The sequence below is a fragment of the Rhamphochromis sp. 'chilingali' genome, assembly GCF_963969265.1.
Source record: "Rhamphochromis sp. 'chilingali' genome assembly, chromosome: 14".
Classification (NCBI taxonomy): Eukaryota; Metazoa; Chordata; class Actinopteri; order Cichliformes; family Cichlidae; genus Rhamphochromis; species Rhamphochromis sp. 'chilingali'.
This window is the reverse complement of record NC_137941.1, coordinates 6,674,784-6,695,567: the sequence shown is the minus strand read 5'-3', so window position 1 is coordinate 6,695,567 and position 20,784 is coordinate 6,674,784. Positions and strand designations below refer to the sequence as shown.

Below are 20,784 nucleotides of genomic sequence, written 5' to 3'. Positions count from 1 at the left end.
CGAGATGAAAATCCTCGGTCATTACTTCCGTTGTAAATTTTCACATTCCCGCCATCATCGCGCAGCTCAGCGACGCGTCGTGTGCTGTTCTGCTGTCAACAGCACCGGAGAGCAGGTGAATGCCGGCAAAACAAACTTTCTGCCTGCTCAGCAGCTACAGAAGCGACACCGGACTTTTAGAAGTTTGAAGACAAGCTCTCGTCATCGATAGGTAAGTACCTGCTCGGTGTAATCGCAACGCGATACGCTTTCCATCACCAAATTACAGATTAGCAAATTAGCCAGTTAGCTAGCGTCCGTTAGCTTGTTAGCCGAGGTGCTAACGTCGGCCTCCTCCATCCCATTCAGGGGCTGCGGACGGGCATACGACATTATCCGCATCCAAAGGGGCTTTTTTACTTTTGGCTAGCACCTTTTCTTGGAGTTGCCGGTTTGGACAGGTAATTCTGTGGGAGCATCGATGCCTTGAGCTGAGAGGGAACATCCCGTGTTGTTGTGCACGTACCAGTCGTTGGCTACCGCGACTCAGAGTGGCCGTTAGTTTGGCTAGTTTGATGGCAGATGCAAACATGGGCTTTTATTGAAGCTGCTAGCAAAGAAAATCACAAGGCACGAGCTGCCACACGCAGCCAAACAAGCTGTTTTATTTGTCAGAAATGCATTGCGAGCGTGCTGTCCGCTTTTCTGCTGCGAGATGCTGCGCTGACTCCTGTCAGCTTGTTTTGGATGGTTTGTACTTTCTTGTGACTTTGACAACGTGGGTTGCCTGCTCTCGTTATCTGAGCTCAGCCTCGGAAACTTTGAAGTTGCTTTCACCGAGACGACTACAGGTGATATTAGTGTTATTACAAAAAGAGGTGCTATGTTCATTTTAGTGGCTGCTTCTGTTCGTTAAGCTCATTATTTTCCTGCAGTATTTAACTAGAGTAATCAAATTCAGAACTACCTGACCATTGGTTTAAACTGCTCCTGCTGAACACATTCAGTTGTTATAAATATAATGTGCTCAGATTGTGTGACAGCGGATCCAATTTGTCTTTTTTAGGATTAGTTTGAGTCCCAGTCTCCCAAGTGCACCAACGGGATAGAAAGCCATGGCAACTGTAGTGCCCAAACTCTCCAGCGCTGGGGCTGTGAAGATCCGTTTCACCAGTCTGGACCTGGGCACCACCAGGTGGAAAGAAGGGACGTTTGAGATTTTGGAAAAGGACAATAAAGTTAACCTCTGCCTGAGATTCAACTGTGGAGGAGCTTCCAAAACGTTCCAGGTATTTTACTGTTTTTTTTGTGTTTTACTGTGTTTACTGTTGTTTATAAGACCCCAAAAAATGTCTTACTTTCACATTGGTCTTTATTATTGTCATTTTTTTGTTAATGTCCTAAGAGGTACTGATTTCGATTTTAGTGGTCCTTTTGATTATGATCTAGCAACCTTTTGCACTTCATCCAGATAGAGTATTGTTTTATCTGGGTCAGCTGGCTCAGAAGGTACTGTGGGTTGCCTGTTATTCTTGGGATTGTTGTGTCAATTCACATGTCAAAATAAGATTCCTTGGGGTGAGTCATGCCACCGCCTTATTTTGGTGTGTAAGAGTGAATGAGTTAGATGAGAGGAACGTTTAAAAAAAAAAAAAAAAAAAAAAATGTAAGAATGCACCAGACTTGCAAATTAAACAGCTGATTTAAAAACAGAGAAAAAGACACTGAACCCTCATAATCCTGCAAGAAACCACACACAAAAATATTAGGGGTGCAATGATACTCGTATCAATATTGAACCGTTCGATACAGTGCTTTCCGTTCGGTACGCATATGTATCGAACAATACAAAAATATTAGGGGTGCAACGATACTCGTATCGATATTGAACCGTTCGATACAGTGCTTTCGTTTCGGTACGCATATGTATCGAACAATACAAAATTTTTAATTTATTTTTATCAACTTTTCTTCTGACGATGCTGTCTGTGTTGAGAGCTCAGTGGATCTGCGTTCGACTACTCCGCCTAGGCTGCACTGTCAAGCGCAGATCCACTGAGCGCAGCACAAGCTAGCAAGACAGAAGCTAAGCTCGTTGCAACATGGCAAATTGAACCTCCCCCACCCTCATTCAGATCTGGCGTTTGGAACTATTTTGGTCTTCATGTGAAGTATGACCCTGAAGGTAAGCGCGTCATGGACAAAAGTAAAACAGTATGTCGGATGTGCCACGCAATGCTCAATTACATGGGTGGGAACTACTGCGTTAGCGCAGTTTGCTCATTAACGTGTTGATGCAGTCCAGCCCCACGCACGGGGCGATCCGCGGTAGCTCGTTAACGGAGATTTGTCATGTTAACGTCATTTCAGATTAACGCTGACAGCACTAGTGGGAACACAACGAATATGACTGCACATTTACTCCGACATCATCCTAGTGCAAAGACAAGTGGAGGCAGACAAAAACAACAAGCACGCATGTTACAAACTTTACCTGAGTCATTTAGACAGCTGTTAGCACATGATTCTCCTTATGGGGACCTGATATGTTTAATATGCTGCTGAGAGTATACCCCAGAAGAAGCGTATAGTATAGCTTTTATTTTGGAAAGAGCCATTTGTCTGTAATAAACTCTCTTTTCCAAAGATGAGTGATTTCTCGATCAGATAGGTTTATTTTTTTTATTACTTTGTTGTTTCAACAACATTAAATTTAAAAACTACTTCTGAGTTAAAATATATATTTATAATTTTAATAAATGATAAATTAAAAAAGCGCGCATATATATATATATATATATATATATATATATATATATATATATATATATATATATATATATATATATAGATATAGATAGATATATAGATATAGATAGATATAGATATATATATATATATATATATATATATATATATATATATATAGATATACAGTGGGGCAAAAAAGTATTTAGTCAGCCACCGATTGTGCAAGTTCCCCCACTTAAAATGATGACAGAGGTCAATAATTTGCACCAGAGGTACACTTCAACTGTGAGAGACAGAATGTGAAAAAAAAAAAATCCATGAATCCACATGGTAGGATTTGTAAAAAATTTATTCGTAAATTAGGGTGGAAAATAAGTATTTGGTCACCTCAAACAAGGAAAATCTCTGGCTCTCACAGACCTGTAACGTATTCTGTAAGAAGCTTTTCTGTCCCCCACTCGTTACCTGTATGAATGGCACCTGTTTGAACTCATCATCTGTATAAAAGACACCTGTCCACAGCTTCAAACAGTCAGACTCCAAACTCCGCCATGGCCAAGACCAAAGAGCTTTCGAAGGACACCAGGAAAAGTATTGTAGACCTGCACCAGACTGGGAAGAGTGAATCTACAATAGGCAAGCAGCTTGGTGTGAAAAAATCAACTTCGGGAGCAATCATCAGAAAATGGAAGACATACAAGACCACTGATAATCTCCCTCGATCTGGGGCTCCACGCAAGATCTCATCCCGTGGGGTCAAAATGATCATGAGAACGGTGAGCAAAGATCCCAGAACCACACGGGGGGACCTGGTGAATGACCTGCAGAGAGCTGGGACCAAAGTAACAAAGGTCACCATCAGTAACACACTACAACGGCAGGGAATCAAATCCCGCAGTGCCAGACGTGTTCCGCTGCTGAAGCCAGTTCATGTCCAGGCCCGTCTGAAGTTTGCCAGAGAGCACATGGATGATACAGCAGAGGATTGGGAGAATGTCATGTGGTCAGATGAAACCAAAGTAGAACTTTTTGGTATAAACTCAACTCGTCGTGTTTGGAGGAAGAAGAATACTGAGTTGCATCCCAAGAACACCATACCTACTGTGAAGCATGGGGGTGGAAACATCATGCTATGGGGCTGTTTTTCTGCCAAGGGGACAGGACGACTGATCCGTGTTAAGGACAGAATGAATGGGGCCATGTATCGTGAGATTTTGAGCCAAAACCTCCTTCCATCAGTGAGAACTTTGAAGATGAAACGAGGCTGGGTCTTCCAACATGACAATGATCCAAAACACACCGCTCTGGCAACAAAGGAGTGGCTCCGTAAGAAGCATTTGAAAGTCCTGGAGTGGCCTAGCCAGTCTCCAGACCTCAACCCCATAGAAAATCTGTGGCGGGAGTTGAAAGTCCGTGTTGCTCGGTGACAGCCCCAAAACATCACTGCTCTCGAGAAGATCTGCATGGAGGAATGGGCCAAAATACCAGCTACTGTGTGTGCAAACCTGGTAAAGACCTATAGTAAACGTTTGACCTCTGTTATTGCCAACAAAGGTTATGTTACAAAGTATTGAGTTGTATTTTTGTTATTGACCAAATACTTATTTTCCACCCTGATTTACGAATAAATTCTTTACAAATCCTACCATGTGGATTCATGGATTTTTTTTTTTTCACATTCTGTCTCTCACAGTTGAAGTGTACCTCTGGTGCAAATTACTGACCTCTGTCATCATTTTAGGTGGGGAAACTTGCACAATCGGTGGCTGACTAAATACTTTTTTGCCCCACTGTATATAGATATAGATATATATATAGATATAGATTTTTTTTTTTTTTTTTTTTTTTTTTTTTTTTTTTTTTGGAGTTGCTTTCTTGGTTGAAAAGACTCCTACTAATGGATGGCTAAATGATGATATTTCTTTTTAAAGCATTACAGGAACAAACTTTTTAAATGGCACCCCATAAATCAGTCTTACATGTCTGATTCATGTCAGTACTAGAAGAATCTAAGCTGTCAGCTTTGAGGCATTATGCAATGAATGAGCAGTAGCTCTGCACTGAAGCCATGAATGAACTGGATTAGAAACATAATCTCACCCATGGCACATACCAGGGTTTGTTCAGCCCTCGGGTCAAGTGTTTTTAATGCATGCCTGTACTTCTTTTAGATGATCCCATATTCCAGAACTAAAATATTTCAGACTGACTGATGTGATTGGGTCTAAAAAGAATAATTAATATTACCCTTCCTCTTATTTTGAAAGTTCAGTTGCTGCTAAAACAGCTAGCTTCCTGTCCTCTTTTTCCCTACTAGTAAACCTCTTGTTTTTGCAGTTCAACTTAACCACTCCTATCTTAGTCCTTATTCTGCTCTGCTGATCTGCTGTGACCTGGTGGGTCACTCTGACCCAAACCTGCATCAGGAGATAAACTGGTTCATGGCTAGTAGGCCATGCAGGACAAGGACCACAGCATCTGCTGCTGTTTAACTCTCCCCTACTAGGAGTAACCTTGGATGCTCTTTTTTTTTCTTTTTCTTTTCTTTTCTTTCTTTTTTTTTTTTTTTTTTTAAAGATTAGCCGTTTCTGTAATATTTCAGGCCTGCTTATGGAACAAAATGCCTGGGTTTAAATTGGAAGTTATTGAAGGTGGTCTCTGCCTATGCAAACCACATATTTATTCAAATACTCAGGTGTCAAAACCCATCTTTATGGGCGCAGGGGAGGTTGTCAAATGTTGTTTTGATGGGGAAAGCGTTAAGACAGAGAGGCTGGAGTTTGTCTAAGAGATCAGAAACTCTAACCCATTCACACGAAGTTTGTTATTACTTTCTTTAATAAAGTGTGTGTGCCTTCTCTCGATCCCCTCCTACCAACACAATATAACTGAAGTTTGTAGGAAAGTCTGGAAAACTTGGAGGCGCTAACACTGTAATGAATCTGTCTTGCTCCATTGCTAGGAAAGTCAAAAAAATTGAACCCCCACGACTGTTATAATTTCCAAACAGACATATAAGAGCTTTTCTGTAATAGTCTGGAGCAAGAGAAGTAAAACAAAAAAAACTTTGTCATCACAGTCAAGTGTTCTGAGTCTCTTGTTACGAAGAACCTCACTCCTCAGATAGCATGATATAAGACCTATTGAAGAAAGTAATAGCTGATAGAGTGAGGTTTGTCATATAGAACTAGTTTGTTCAAAGGTATACTTTATCAACAAGTATGATGTGAGGAGAAAGATGATGACGATGATAATGTATATATTACTATTGTATGTAATAGTAATAATCATGAATCCGAATATTTGCTGTTCTTTGCTCTCAGCTGAACCAGAACGTGAAAAATATTAGCCAGAGTGCCAACCGCATCGTCCTGACTCTGAAGGATAACAGTGTCATCACGCTGGACAAGATGCCTCCACCTTTGGTTCAGAAGACTAAAGAATACCTTGAAAAGCTGAAGCAAGGAAAGCCAGGTAATGACACCCCTGCACATTAAAAAACAACAACAAAACAAACAAAACAAAACTGAAAGATTTTTATTTTTTATTTTTTTGGGAATTAATCCTTGTATGCTCTTCCTGCAGAGAATGGTCACTTTTTCTCTGCAGCTTCATGTTAATATATTAATATTTCTTAAGTTGATGCAGAGTTTCAAGTAGGGATGTGCTCGTCTGGCTGACCAGTCGACTAGTTGTTGCTATTGTCACTAGTTGATAACAGATGTACTAGTCATTTAATCTATTTGGTTTACATTTAATTGATACCCAATGTTAGTAACAGGGTTTGTACAGGTGCTTGAAATCCTTATCCTTATAAATGCTTGAATTTTATTTTGTCTTTTCAAGGTTTGAAAGGTACTTGAATTTCAGATGTTGTGCTTAAAAGTGCTTCAAATTGTAAATGTATTTCATTCACCACAAATAACTATCTGATTGAATAGTTTTCTTATCAGATAGAGAAATAAAATTAGTTGCTAAGTGTAAAAACAAAATTTCTCCACCTGGGCTGCCTTGCACCTCTGCATGTCATCAGTTTGCTTGAAGAACAGGATTCATTTGTATCCTATTAAATAAACAAAACATCTGTAGCTGTCATGAAAACTTATGCAACAGGTTGTTGCGAAGTAAGGTGTGTGTTAGTCTGCTTTTAAATCTATGATCTGAATGCTTTATGCATCATGGCAATGCAGCAGTGTTATTTTTATTTTTTTTATTATTATTATTTTTTATTATTTTCAGTTCAAGCACATAGATTAACTTGAAGTGATGCTGACTCTACAGTGTAACGGGATCATTTTTATGCTTTTTTTTTTTTTTTTTTTTTTTTTCCCCTGAACTTTTTGTTTATGCTGCAGTTTTAAAATCATCCCTCGGAAGTGCCAACTTCAGTGTGCTCGGGAACAGATCTGTGAAAAATGAGGCTAACCCGTCCGGGGAGAGACAGGTGATCAAGAATGCAATAACAATCTTAACTTAAACACATGTACGTTTGTCCACATGTGTTTAACTTAATTCCTCCTGGTGTGTTCAGACGACACTGAGGCGGCAGAGCGCAGAAGGCCGGGAGGACACGACACCGAGAAAACCTCTCGGCAGCCCGAGCAGAGCGGCTTCCACTCCCACTCGCACAGGACTGTCTGAAAACAGGCAGGCTGGGAATTTTTAGACTGTATTACACAGAATAAATTAAATTAATTTATGAATGTTTAATCCTGCCCCATTTGGCATGTGAATTATTCGATGTTTCTGTTTCTCAGGAGCGAGAAGAGAAAGCGACTCCTCACTCCTGATAACGACCTCAGTGAGGATTACCCAAAGGAAAACGACTCCTCGAGGTATAATCAGCACTGAATTGCAGTGCTGTTGGTGACTCATAGGATGACCTTATCTCTGCAGCCTTTTGTCTGAACCACTGCCTGTTTGTTTTTTGCAAATCTTGTGGCGAGATAATTAAAACTGTAACTGGTAATCAGTAGGTCGCTACTTTCATCGGCAAAATACGAACCTTGATTGATAGACTTTATTTTACTGAATTTGAGTAACATTTTTCAGCAACAACAAGGCGACTTCTGACCCCTCCTCCAGGAAGTTTCTTCTGAGCTGCAAAGAAAAGCTGAAGCAGTCAGAGGAGAACAGGAGCTCAGGTAAACCCAGCAGCACCACCTTTTTGTAATCTAGTTGCACAGCATTCTCTATGCAAATTTTTCCCAGACACTGATACACTCATGTGCCTCCTTAACTGTAGCTCCTCTTGGGTCAACTCCCCTTCAGCCATCATCTTTCTACGGCAGCCGATCTGTGACTAAAGACTACAGCCAGAGCCACTCTTTTCTGGACAGGTGAGTTGCTTCATGGCTCAATTAAAATGCAAAGCAGCAGCAGTTTGAACCTAGGATCAAGAATTTAAAAACAGTACTATTTGATACTTATTTAAAGGGAACCTTTTGATTGTTCTTCGAAGATGACTTCTACAGTACCCGCCCTCCATGCTAGCTTTGGCTTTCTGTGATTCTTCTATTTATAGATTATCTCCCACTTTGCTGATACCTGGTAGCTAGTAGCCATCATGTGTTTTGTTTCAAGGTTACAAACAGCTTCTAACTGCATTATCGCCACTATGTGATAGTGCATTATATCCTACCAGGCAAGGGAAAGTGAATATTTTGACATAAAATATAGTCACATAAACTATGATTTTTTTTTTTAAAGATCTTAACTGTCTGTATTTTAGTTAATAATTTCAAGATCATTAGAATACTTGTGAGTTGTGTTCCTGTAATTAGAAAGAAATCTAAACCTAGAATTAAAAGTACGTCTCCCAATTTGTCTTGATTGACTTAGATATATATTTATGAAGATCCGAAATGAAATCTTAGATAAGAAAAAATCAGGTCTAAAGATTCTGTCCCAGATCTAATTTCAAAAGTGAATTACTTTCACAAGGTTGAGCCAAGCTTTCCCACCTGCCTGCAGACTTTTCCAAGCTTCCTGCTAGACTGATGGTGGGTGCTTAGAGTGCTGGCTTCAAACCTGGGTAGGTTTTGATTAGTTAAAATCAGATGAAAGGAACCAGTCATCTCCTTGGCCCAGGTGATAACAGGGGAGAACATTTCTATTCATCCAGTGATTGATTTTTAAATCTCCTCAGGCCATCCAGTACTGCACAGACCCCCACAGCCAAAAGGAGCCTCATGCTACCGAACCACTCCACTCCCTTTAAGAAGGTACGACCCTCCTTGGACTATGGTGGCTGGAACAAGCAGAGGCCCTCTACCCTGGCACAGCCTCAGGCTCCACTGCAAGGGTACAGATAAGCCAGCTCCACTTGATATGAAATTAATTTGATCCATGACACCAAATAACAAGGGAAAAATCAAAACAACAAGCAGTTTTTGAAACTTCTGTTATTCATTTAAGATTTTCCAACCTGGGCAACACCTGCTACATGAATGCCATCCTGCAGTCCCTCTTCAGTCTCCCCTCCTTCTCTAATGACATGCTGAGGCAGAGCATCCCATGGAAGAAGTTGCCCATCAATGCCTTGCTCAGGTACTGTATTATATTATTATAGGTTGATAGTAACTGTTGTTTGTTAACAATACTCTGGATTGTTGTCATTTTTAACATAGGTGTTAAATGACACAGGAAGCAGTTTAAATGAACTTTGTTATGATCAGTGTCCTGTCTTCACTCTGTGCAGGCGATTTGCTCACCTCATGGTGAAGAAGGATGTGGCCTGTCCAGAGACGAAGAAAGACCTTTTGAGGAAAGTAAAGAGTGCCATCTCCTCCACAGCGGAGCGTTTCTCTGGAAACATGCAGAATGTAAGTTTCCCACTTAAACTCATGTATATGACCAGGTATGCTTTTCAGTTGAGATTGTGTGCCCACATATGAAAAGGGACAGCAAAACAAATCTTTAAATTGCACCTTTGAAAATTTAAGAATAATAGTGTAGAGAATAACTTTTAGTAGAAGGTTTATGTTTAAAGAGCACAGTTTAGAAATTAAACAGGTAATATAGGTTTGCTTTTCCCAGTGTTTTCTCTAACTTCTTCCTCTTCCTCTAGTCCCAAATTACAGTAAGACTGTTTATTATTAATGTTGAGCTCATTTTGGGCTCAGAATACCTGCTGAAGGACAGTCTGCAATTCTAATTATTATCTAATTAGTAATAATTATCTAATTATTACTCTGTGTGTTTGGACTGAAGATATAATGTATTTGCTCAAAAATTTCTCTGGTGCCACAGCTAAAAATTGAACACAGACTACAATACCAAAAAAAAGGTGTGCATATACAGTAGTGTGTAGCACAGTAAAATACAATACGACACAACAAGTGTCCAGCGAGGTAAAATTATGTGAAAGAGGCTAAAAACAAAAAGGAAAGTGTTTTAAAAGTGATAAATAAGTAAAAATCTAACACAGTAGAACATGTAGAAACATGTGATACAGTACAGAGCTCAGCAATTCAATGATAATGTAATTAAATAAAAGCTGACTATAATGCAATCAAGTGACTTTAGAAAGTGTCTCAATTTCAAAGCGAAAGTAAAGCAAATATGAGATGGCACGCTGGTTCAAATTATGACTTTTGGCTTTCAAAGGAGGATTCCCCCCCCCCCCCCCCCCCCCCCCCATCCATTTCTGTTTGAGGCTGCCTGCTCATAGTTTTGTGATAGATGTGCATCATCACAACTCTGTTGTTTTTTTGTTTATAACATTCAATATTTAGTATTTACTGTTATTTACACTTATCTAGGTTGTTGCTTTGATCTCTGTATTGTGGTGTTCTCTTGTTGTTTGTTTCATTTTCTTCTTCTTTTAATAGCTGTTCTAACAAATTTTCTCAGTGTCTCTTACTGCCCCCCCTCCCCTCTGTTTTTCTGTCTTTCTCTCTCCCTTTCTTTCTTTTTGTCTAATAATAATATAGATCAATCAAGTGGACCAACATGGCATTGCCATACTTTCTCCACTTAAAAAAAAATAAATCCGTTGAGCATCTTTCTTCAGACAACAATTCTGATTGCTAAAGTACCGACCAGGAGAGGCAAAACCCCCCCCCCAAACTAAAACACACAAAAGTTAAATCTTTCAGGCTTATGGTTTAAAGTGGCTGTGAATAAAATCCTGTTTTAAACCCCTACATGTTTCTTGTTTTTCAGGATGCTCATGAATTCTTGAGTCAGTGCTTGGACCAGCTGAAGGACGACGTGGAGAAGATGAATAAGAGCTTAACGAACGAGGCCGCCTCCTCCTCCTCATCTTCTGTAGTGGGTGAGAATGGTCTGGAGGGAACGTCATCGGCAGTCAAAGCAGAGCCTGGTGATGAGGCAGACACCTCGCGGATCTACACCTGCCCCGTGGCGGTCAACATGGAGTTTGAGGTGCAGCACACCATCACGTGCAAAGGGTGAGGCTGGTCTCCTGCCTATCATTCAAAACTCTCGATGAAGGTGAAAGGTGTTTGATTCCCTCTTTGTTGTGTTGCAGCTGTGGCGAGGTGGTGAACAAGCGAGAACAATTCAATGACTTGTCCATCGACTTGCCGCGAAGAAAGAAGACACTGCCGCTTCGCTCCATCCAGGACTCCCTGGATCTGTTTTTTAGGGTGAGTCACTGGTCCCGTCATCCTGATGCCCCCCATGTTGGATCAAAAATGACCAACAGGGTCAGAGGAGTGCACTTATTAGCTTAGTATGCGCAATGAGGCTCAAGCAGGAAAAAACACTGTAGCATTTTAGTTTGCAGTTTACAAACTGAGAGAGCCTTTGTGAGGAGACACAAAAAATAGAATTTCTTTCGAGACAAGCATCGGCTGGATGTAATTTCATATATAATTAGTTACTTTTTCTTTTTACAGATGGAGGAAATTGAGTATTCGTGTGAAAAGTGCAACGGGAAATCAGCGACTGTTACGCATAAATTCAGTAAACTACCCAGGTATCTACAGTCTGTTTAAACACACACAGTAAAGACACGCAATAAACACTAAAGATACAGCACATATGGAAAACATTGAAAGCATAACCAGCTTATGGAATAAAAAGAATTTAAGTGCCTAAAAACCTTTGTCTTCACAGAGTGCTTATCCTACACCTGAAACGGTACAGCTTTAACGCTCAGCTGTCTCTAAACAGCAAGCTGGGTCAGCAGGTCTTGATCCCACGATACCTGACCCTGCTCCCCCACTGCACCGAATCTACAAGACCCCCCATCAGCCTTGGCTGGAGCCCTCAAGCTGCCTTGTAAGATGGGAGAAAACATTTTAATATGCATACAAATTTAATTCTGTGTAAATACATTAGATGGCTGGAGTGATTTCAGTTTTAAAAGGCCAATTGGCAATGTTTTGACATCTCCTGCAGCCATGATTTTTCATGTTGGTTTAATACCCCAGAGAGGACTACATGTAATAAAGTCAGCATTTAGTTTGCAATTTAAAGGAAAAACATGCAAATATTGCTCCTTTAAGTAAAACTTAACAATCAGCCTAGAAGTAGAGCTCCAATAGCAGCAAGAGTTTTATTTGCCTTTGTTTTTCTCAAAGGTCCAGAACACTTAAAACGTCACAGTTGGTCAACTCGTCCACAGCGCCTCTTCGGTAAGTTCTGCAACACTTGCAGAGGAAAAATGACTTTTGTGCTTTAACAACCTCTTTAAACAATGTGTTATCTGACTGAAGGGTTTTCTGTTTGGGCTTATGAATTTATTTGCTGAACATGTGACTTTGTGTAGTAGGATCGTAGGGAAAACTTCCAACTCCAACTGTACCTCCATCCTTGTGGACTCTGACTGCGAAGAGGGGCCTAACAGGAAGGTGAGCGCGAGCCGCAAGCGACGCCTGAGTATCTGTCTGCCTGACGACGATGATCGCGCTGAAGAGGTGAGCATCTGCTTTTACACTTTAACAAACAGAATCCAGCCTCCTCTGGCGTCTTCTGTTGTGACACAGTTTAATGTGTTTTCAGAGGGGGGCAGCAATCGATTCAACAGACTTCAGTGGCATCAATGATGATGAAATGCTGGCGGCTGTGCTGGAGATTAGTCGCCAAGAGGCCGGGCTCTCTGCACCTCCTCCTCTGGATGATGAGCCGACAAGCAGCCCGGACACCGGGTTTGGGGACACAGATGCACATGACTTGGCCTATCACGCAGATCTGCTAGAAGCAGATAGCAAACAGCCCGCAGGTACTCTAACGGGATATTTAAGCAGAGACAGTATGAGTTTCAAATCTATTGCAAGATTTCTTAACAGCAAAGATGATGGTAGATGTACAGCTTTCAGGGGAAACAAAGTTTTTATTTTAGGAAAACATTTGCAAATTTTAAGAGTGGTTAGATTGGAGTTTTGGTACTTAAATGCAGATGTGTTTATTTATTTATTTTTGTTTGTTTGTTTTGTTCTGCTGACCACTAAAGTTAAAATTAATTAAGATCATGCTGCATATAAATGGCCAGAGGTATTTCGGGAAGGCTGCCAAGTGATCAGACTCACTTCTTGGAGTACTTAAACTTGCAATAGACTTTTTTGGTTTTTTTTGTTTTTTAATACGGGATCTGCATCAGGTTTTTATTATATGTGACATTTCTAAGAAAGGCTCATTCATGTTTCGTTCCATATTCTCTTGAAAGTACATGCTGCTTAAATTGATTGTGGGTTTCTACATTCACATAAACCCTGGGTTACCAACAAATCCAACAAAAAAACCCAACTTCACGTATCAGGTTTGCTGACTCGAGTATTTGCTGAACTCTTGTAGATGTGCTGGACTCCTTGGACCTGACCATGGATGAAAACAAGGAGAACCAAACTCCAGAGAGTGGTCAGCAGCAGGGGGAGCTGGACTGGGTCCAACAGTACAATCTGGATCAGGAGAGAGAAGAACAGGAGCTGCAGCAGGCTTTGGCACAGAGCCTCCAGGAGCATGTAAGACCAGAGAGAGACTGTGTAGCATTTAACACATCTGCAGCTCAATTGTTTTCATATTTCAACACAGTGGAGACACTTTGATGCACCTAAATGGAAAAAGTGCTTACTTTCAGCTGCTGAAGAGAGAATGGTTGGAGCCCATCAGAAGGGATGCTACATTTACATCCCTCTGACCCAAATGGACCTTTGTATAATCCAATGTAACACCTGAGTTTGGTGCACCAGTTCTACCAGTGTTAGATGCTCACAACAATTTTTTTTCTAGCTTCCAGTAATGGTGACCTTCCATTTGCTGTTAGATTACAGTAGATCTCTCATTATCCTTAAATATCATTGACTACTCTGAAGTCTTTCACCAACTAACAGACCTGATGCAGGAAAATAAAACTTATGACATCATCTCTACAGGAAGCTCAGGAGATGAGAGAGGACGATGATTTGAAGAGAGCCACTGAGCTCAGCTTGCAAGGTAAGAAATACAATTTACTCCCAGGAATCGTCAGCACACGCTTATTTGACCAACTGTGTTCAGCTGATTTTTGTATTGTGATGGTTGCTGTTGATCCCGCTCAGCTGGCAGCAGTGTGGCGATGTAAATAAGACTGAACGCAGCCACTAAACAAAGAAATTTGACTGGATATTTGCAGATCTGTTTAGTCAGCACAAACAAATGTTTAAAGTGTTCTTTAATCAGACTCTGAGCAATGTGAAAATACTGCACCGGCGTCATCATCTCCTCCTCATTCAACAGAGTTTAACAACTCCCTGCCCGATCTGCTCTGCTCGGATGATGACTCTGGCAACGAGGATGTGCTGGACATGGAGTACACTGAAGCAGAAGCCGAGAACCTGAAGAGAAACGCAGAGGTATATCCAGCTGGCACACAGTGTAAAATGCTGCAGAGCACAAAAAACAGCAAATAGTTTATTCACCTTAAATACAACGGATGTATAATCACTATGCAAAAATAAAAACAGTGTTTTACAAATGTAAACCTTAATAAAGGGTCAGTTTACACACCACAGATAAAGTCTTAGATAATCTGCAGGACACTGAGTTGATTATGAATCAGAACATGGTGAAATACACGCACTGATTAAGAAACTGCAGAATAAGTTAAATAAAGCAGCAGACTGATGATAACTTATTGGTTGTGGCCTGCATTAACCTGCCTATGTATCCTGTAATCCACAGAGTGGGGAGTTGGCCAACTCGTTCAGACTCATCAGTGTGGTCAGTCACATTGGGAGCAGCTCCTCCTCTGGTGAGCACTTGTGTTTGTTTGTGCCTCCGAGTTTAGGTCCTCATGTGTTTTGACAGTGACAAATTATTCAGGAACAATGAAGATGAGTCAAAACTGTGTATGAACACTTTAAGGAACTGCTTTGATGTTTATGCTGCTTTATTTATATCCCTTATTATCTCAAATGTCAATGAAGAAATTGGCAGCCAGAAATAAAGTTTATTTATATTAAGAATCCTTAAATTATCAGGGAAAACACTGCTGGATGAAACTGTGTGGTCTTTACTTGGTGTGGGTTTGTGGGTCTCTTGCCTTTAGTTTTGTCTTCAGCAGTAAATTTTGTGAGAGCCTCAAATAATGGTCAGCACCTTTCAGCAAAAACATGATCTAGCCTGTCCTGATCTGATATTAGATGATGAATATTAGCTGACCAGGTAAAACAGAATTGAAATCTAAGACATTAGCTAACTTAATGGTTGTAGGTTTTAGGAGGAGCCACTGATAATGTGGCTATAAAAATGTTTTTTGTTTTTTAATCTTTCAGGCCACCAACACAGTGGAATTTAAAAAAAAAAAAAAAAAAAAGAAAAAGTATCATTGTCCAAACACTTATTTACCTGACTGTATACTAAAGCTAGAACCATAAAGTTAGCTCATGTGTCAGGCAGAGGTTATATTTGTCCAATAACTTTGGATAAATGCTGGTGACATCATCCTTGTCTATACGTGGATGGCGTGGGTGTGCCCTCTGTGTCTGTCGCTGTCGTGACTATAGACTTCAAGAACCAAATGCTTGCTCTGTGAACAAATATTGATAGATTGTTCCCCATCTTTATCTTCCCTGTAGGCCATTACATCAGTGACGTGTACGACATGAAGAAACATTCGTGGCTGACCTACAATGACCTGGACGTGTCTCGCACGCAGGAAGCAGCTGTCCAGCGAGACCGTGACCGTAGCGGATACATCTTCTTCTACATGCACAAGTGAGTGTGCAAGTCCTCCTGTCAGCTGGTTATAGATGTCACTGTAATGATGTGAGATGCCCTGCTAATAACACGCTGCTACCTTGTGATCTCTCAGGGATGTGTTCGAGCAGCTATCTGAGATGGAGAGATCTGGAGCCGGAAGCACCTCAGAGGCAGGAAGGAATGTCCTGCAGCCCCTCTGAGCGCAACGTCTTTGGACGCCCACCCACACTCAACCACAGCTGATCCTGTTAGATAATGCTGCCCTGTGAATCCTCCTATACTACTGATTGCCGTCCCTTTTAGGTAGCCTTCAGGCATTTCCTTTTTCCTCTACAGATCACTAAAGGCCAGGATAAAAATAACACCTGATGATGCCGACACAGGGGCTGACCTGTCAAGACTCTTTCAGATACCAGAAATGCAGTTAAAATGTTCCGTGGATCAATTTTTGCCTCCGTGTTTTTGGGGCTGGAGTCTTTCTTTGCTATCATTTTATCAACGGTTTTGTAAGGTTTAATTTTGTTGTTTCTTTCTTAAAGACTTTTCTTCAGACTTTTACTTCAAACTATCAAACACTGGGCGCTCCTGGTGCTTTGTAGATTGTATGTTTGCAGACCCCTTTATTTCCCATATAAGCAAAATAAAGATATATTCTATGTTGGAGTATAAGCTATTATAGAATTTAGAGGGTTGTTGTATTTAGCGGGTACATTTGGTGCAATATTTGTTACTGGCACAAACTGGTCCATTCAAAACAGCTTTCTGTCCCACAGTGTGGATGTCTTCCCAGTTGCTTTTTGTACTTCATGTGCAACCTGATATTTTTTTGTGTGATTATTTCCATATTTTAGAGGTGTGAAAGAACGTGCATTCATTAATATTTAACTGAGCTTTTCTCAGTTGATCACACTTTGTTGTTTGTTTGGGGTTTTGACCTTGTGCCTCCCAAGAAAAGTTTTATAAATATGTGCATACAAGCTTTACTTTGGAAAGTCGCACAACCTTGTTGTTTTTGAATGTTTGTCAAATCTGAAACAGTGTGCAAGTCAGAGTTTCTTCTATAAAGCCAACAGATTTTTATATTTATTGCATATAGAAGGGGGTTGGTTTCTCTTAATTAGCCCAAAATATGAGCCAAGGCAAATGGAAGTCATTACTACTTTATAACCAGAGAAGATACAGTACCTATTGCATAATATCTTTTATTTCACCACCTTTAGAACAAGTGTTAAGCATTTAAAGTGCCCCTGTTATGCTCATTTACATGGTTAAAGTGTAACTGTGGGATTAAACGCCTTATTGTTCAGGGAAGGAACCCGTTATCTGCTCCGTTTTAGTGCCTGTCCCTTCAAGGCACCTGTCTTCTGCTCTGATTGGTCAGTTGATAACATTAATATTCTCAGACTGACTGTTAAAGCTGTAGCCATGTTTGGAAGACGTTTTTACCTGTAAATACAGTCGGAATCACCTGTTGATTCTTTATTTCAAAATGTGCCAAACTCACTGCTACTAGGGCAGTACATCGCGATGTAGATTCGTTATGGACTACAAACAATGCCTTTTAGCAGCTCTGTGTTTTTGTTTTAAAGCAGTTTCACCCTACAAGTATTTATTCAATGATAGAATAAATAAACAGTAGTGAGTGTTGGAGATGCTGGATATTTTCACTTCTGTTTGTCTTCTGGTCTATAACTGTAGGGAGATTTTATTTTATTTTTTAATTTTAAAAAGCATAAAAGGGGCACTTTATGAACCAGTTCCTGTCAGGCATGAAATATGTGGAATATTCTGTTTATTACTGGGCACCGACTGTGTAACTTTTATTCTGTGAAAGGAAAAAAAAAAAAAGCTCACTCGTACACATGCTATTATAGACTTAATCTGTACAGCAGATTATTCCCTCAAATTAGCACAACATGGCATTAATTTCAAAAATTAAATCACTGCAGACCAAATTTGACACAACTTCTGTCTTTATATTTGGGGATTTTAGGAAGTGTGCACTGATTAGCCGACTTCCTGTTGCACCACGCTGTGTTAATTCTCCAGGTGTTTTAATGTCTGCATTGATTGACGTTTCTTAAATGCCTCTCCTGAACATGCTGTCCTACACGCAGTGTAAAGAGCATAACATGTATTAGTGAAGTGAGAATGAACAGCTTTTTCTACCCTTCATACACAACCGACTCTTCCTAAAGCAGATTTTAATAAAATATTCCAATGAAAGAACAGACGTTTTTTGGTGTTTGAAACTCTTCAGCAGAGCTCACATCAAGTGTTTTTTCAGGAGGTCAGACTGTTTAGTGACAAGTCATTTTATAATACAGACTGTAGTGGGTGTCTTCAAATAAATATAAGAACCACAACAGTATAGAAGCAGTTTCCACCATCACATAGTGCAATATTTAATCTCAGGCCTGCAGGCAGCAGTCAGGGTCACCTGTCCTGACTGCACCTCTTCATCAGGGGGTCTAGGTGTCGGCCTGTGAGTCTGCTGTACTCGCTCAGGATGTAGTTTTCTCTCTGCTGCATCTGCAAACATGTTACACCTTTAATCAACATCGAACATCCAGACATCACACAGTTTGAAGTTCATAAATTTGGTATTTAAAAAAAAAAAGAAAAAAAGACTCAGCTCATATAGATCTACCTATGGATGACAGATTAAAGGAAAAAACAGTCTTTGTAGATGTGATGATGGAGGCATCTTCTAAGGACTTCTAATGGGTTGTGATCTTGTGACTTGAGCACAAAGTGTATTTCCATTTGAGCTATAGTCTGAGTGGAGGAATGAATTTGGACACAAAGCCACTGTCTCCTTACAAACCTCAGTCCATTCTTCCTCTGTCTCGTGCCTGTAGCCCAGCAGGTGGCAGATCCCGTGCGCAGTGACAACCTGAAACAGGAACAATGAAACAGTTAATCACAGAAAATGGTACTGCTGTGCTTCATTTGGAAGCATTGACGGATTACACGCATGAGGGACAGGATAACTTAAGTTACTGTTTCATACAGTCAGCGCTCCATGCAGATCCAGGGATTCCTCCTGACACTGCTTCATCACAAACTCCACCCCAAGGAAGATATCTCCAAGGTTCAGCTCGTCTCTGTGAAGGGGGCAGGGCAACTTCCCGGGCCTCAGGTCCTTAAATAAACCCCCACAAAACACACAGATATTTGAGTGGAGAAGTTACCCCAACCCTGCAGATTGTGTTCATGTCTTTCCCACAAGATAGCACAGTAGGTCAACTTAACCTCAATTTTAACTAGTTAAGTCTTGAGTAACGCTGCACCCTAGTGGTGAAAGTTAGTTAAATTCTGTAGAGGGTAAATAAAAAGAGGCCCTTTAAGGAAGCTTTCCAAACTGAGTGAAGTGATCAGAGAGATGTACTACTATGCTGAGCCTAGAGTCAAAGTTTTTAGTGCCATGAAGGTTGCTCTCTTTTATTTTATTTTATTTTTTACCTGGCTATATCACCATGGTAATATATGCCAAACAGGTAACCTGGTGCAGACCAGTAAGGTTCACAGTTTTGGTTTAAAATAGATGGAAAGCCACCAATTTCCGTCCCTGAGTGAATATTAAATAACATTAATATTAAAGGAGCTACTAAATACAAATAGATGCCCAAACAGTAAAATAATGTGCATACACTATCTCTCTTTCAAAACTCTTATTCACCTCATGCCGCTTTCCATAGAAGATAATATGGATGATTAGAAAAGGACACTATTAGCCATGATGCAAGCATTGGGCAACAGTTTTGACTGAAAGCCTTTTACACAGCATACGTGTAAGATCTGTAGAAATATTTTGAGCTTAAAAAATACTCTTCAGACTCATCTATGCCTAATGTAGCCATTCACACCAAAGGCATAATTTTACTGTACCAATGCCATTTTTTTCGGCCAAGCTTTACACAGTGGAAAACTGATACTGACACATGGCTGACAGTTACAATGAAATCAAATCAGCCTTCAGCTTTCTAATTGGGGTTGTTTTATTTCCCTTTCAGGATGTGGAGGGCCAGATTAAGATGGTTCACAGCTGCCTGTGACCCCCTGACTGTAGTTTGCCCTACAGCTCTTGATAAGTCCATTCAAAGGCTCTGCTTGCCCATGCTGTTAGATGGTGACGTTGATGAGTCACAGAAGAAGCAGCTGGACGACAAAGGAGGCTTTTTCTGAAGCTCCATTTGGCCTTTGAAACTTTATGAATCTTTTATTGCACACAAAGCAGTGTAATAAATCAAAAACAGAAGAAGACGTCCAGAACACACCCCCACCACCACCAGATCTCCACTAACAGATGTGTGTTCATTCAAAACGTTTAGCTGCCATGTTTACCTCGTAGAATGGGAAAGACAGGACATCCGTGGGTGTGTTCTTCTTCCTGTAGATGTGATTGATCTGCTGCATCTTCTGGTTGTCCACGCAGATGATACCCAGGTCGAACTTCTGGATGCCCAGTATGTGTCTCAGCGTGACCACGTCCCTGCGCAGCCTGGCGCGCCGAAGAGGCACCACCTTCTGGAGGTTCCTCAAAACTACTCCCATTTTAAACAGCCGACACGAGAAGAGAACACAGCTACGGAAAGATCTCGGTACATAGGTGAAGGTTACCCACTAACCTATCTCCTACCTGGCAGCACTTTATTGTCGGTTGGTGAGCTTCGCCGTTAGCCACAAGCAAACTGTAGTCTCCGAGGTGACACGAATGCAGTCCCCGGGAAGTAGATAGTGTAGTTCTTTTCTGGTTTATACAGCTCTGATAACCTAATTTACATTCATGAAATATATTCTTTCTTTTAATAGATATGGTCGCTTATCTGTTAACAACCGCCTCATTGGCCATAGCGGAACGAATGGTTTAGCATTACTAGCAGAAGGAGGACTGATAAGTTT

General features: G+C 40.6%; 2 protein-coding genes across 3 annotated transcripts; one reads left to right on the top strand and one right to left on the bottom strand.

The window, feature by feature from the left end:
• Window positions 1-58: 58 nt before the first annotated feature.
• usp37 (ubiquitin specific peptidase 37) lies at window positions 59-18,111 on the top strand. 2 transcript variants are annotated; one of them, XM_080902644.1, is made up of 24 exons: window positions 59-211; window positions 1,046-1,268; window positions 6,054-6,204; window positions 7,086-7,174; window positions 7,262-7,377; window positions 7,488-7,565; window positions 7,783-7,874; window positions 7,976-8,069; window positions 8,879-9,034; window positions 9,148-9,279; window positions 9,431-9,554; window positions 10,897-11,144; window positions 11,225-11,342; window positions 11,595-11,674; window positions 11,815-11,979; window positions 12,282-12,335; window positions 12,473-12,617; window positions 12,703-12,922; window positions 13,495-13,661; window positions 14,073-14,133; window positions 14,416-14,531; window positions 14,860-14,929; window positions 15,756-15,894; window positions 15,992-18,111. In XM_080902644.1, exons 2-24 carry the CDS (start codon window positions 1,095-1,097, stop codon window positions 16,077-16,079), a joined length of 2,877 nt encoding a protein of 958 aa, XP_080758770.1. In that variant the 5' UTR covers window positions 59-211; window positions 1,046-1,094; the 3' UTR covers window positions 16,080-18,111. The 2 variants fall into 2 exon arrangements, with proteins under 2 accessions (XP_080758770.1, XP_080758769.1); XM_080902643.1 differs by having other exon boundaries at window positions 12,470-12,617.
• Window positions 18,112-18,252: 141 nt separating this feature from the next.
• ybey (ybeY metalloendoribonuclease) lies at window positions 18,253-20,753 on the bottom strand. The gene is made up of 4 exons (XM_080902647.1): window positions 20,227-20,753; window positions 18,893-19,024; window positions 18,707-18,775; window positions 18,253-18,411 (listed from the first exon to the last, which is right to left on the bottom strand). Exons 1-4 carry the CDS (start codon window positions 20,434-20,436, stop codon window positions 18,316-18,318), a joined length of 507 nt encoding a protein of 168 aa, XP_080758773.1. The 5' UTR covers window positions 20,437-20,753; the 3' UTR covers window positions 18,253-18,315.
• Between the last annotated feature and the right edge of the window lie 31 nt (window positions 20,754-20,784).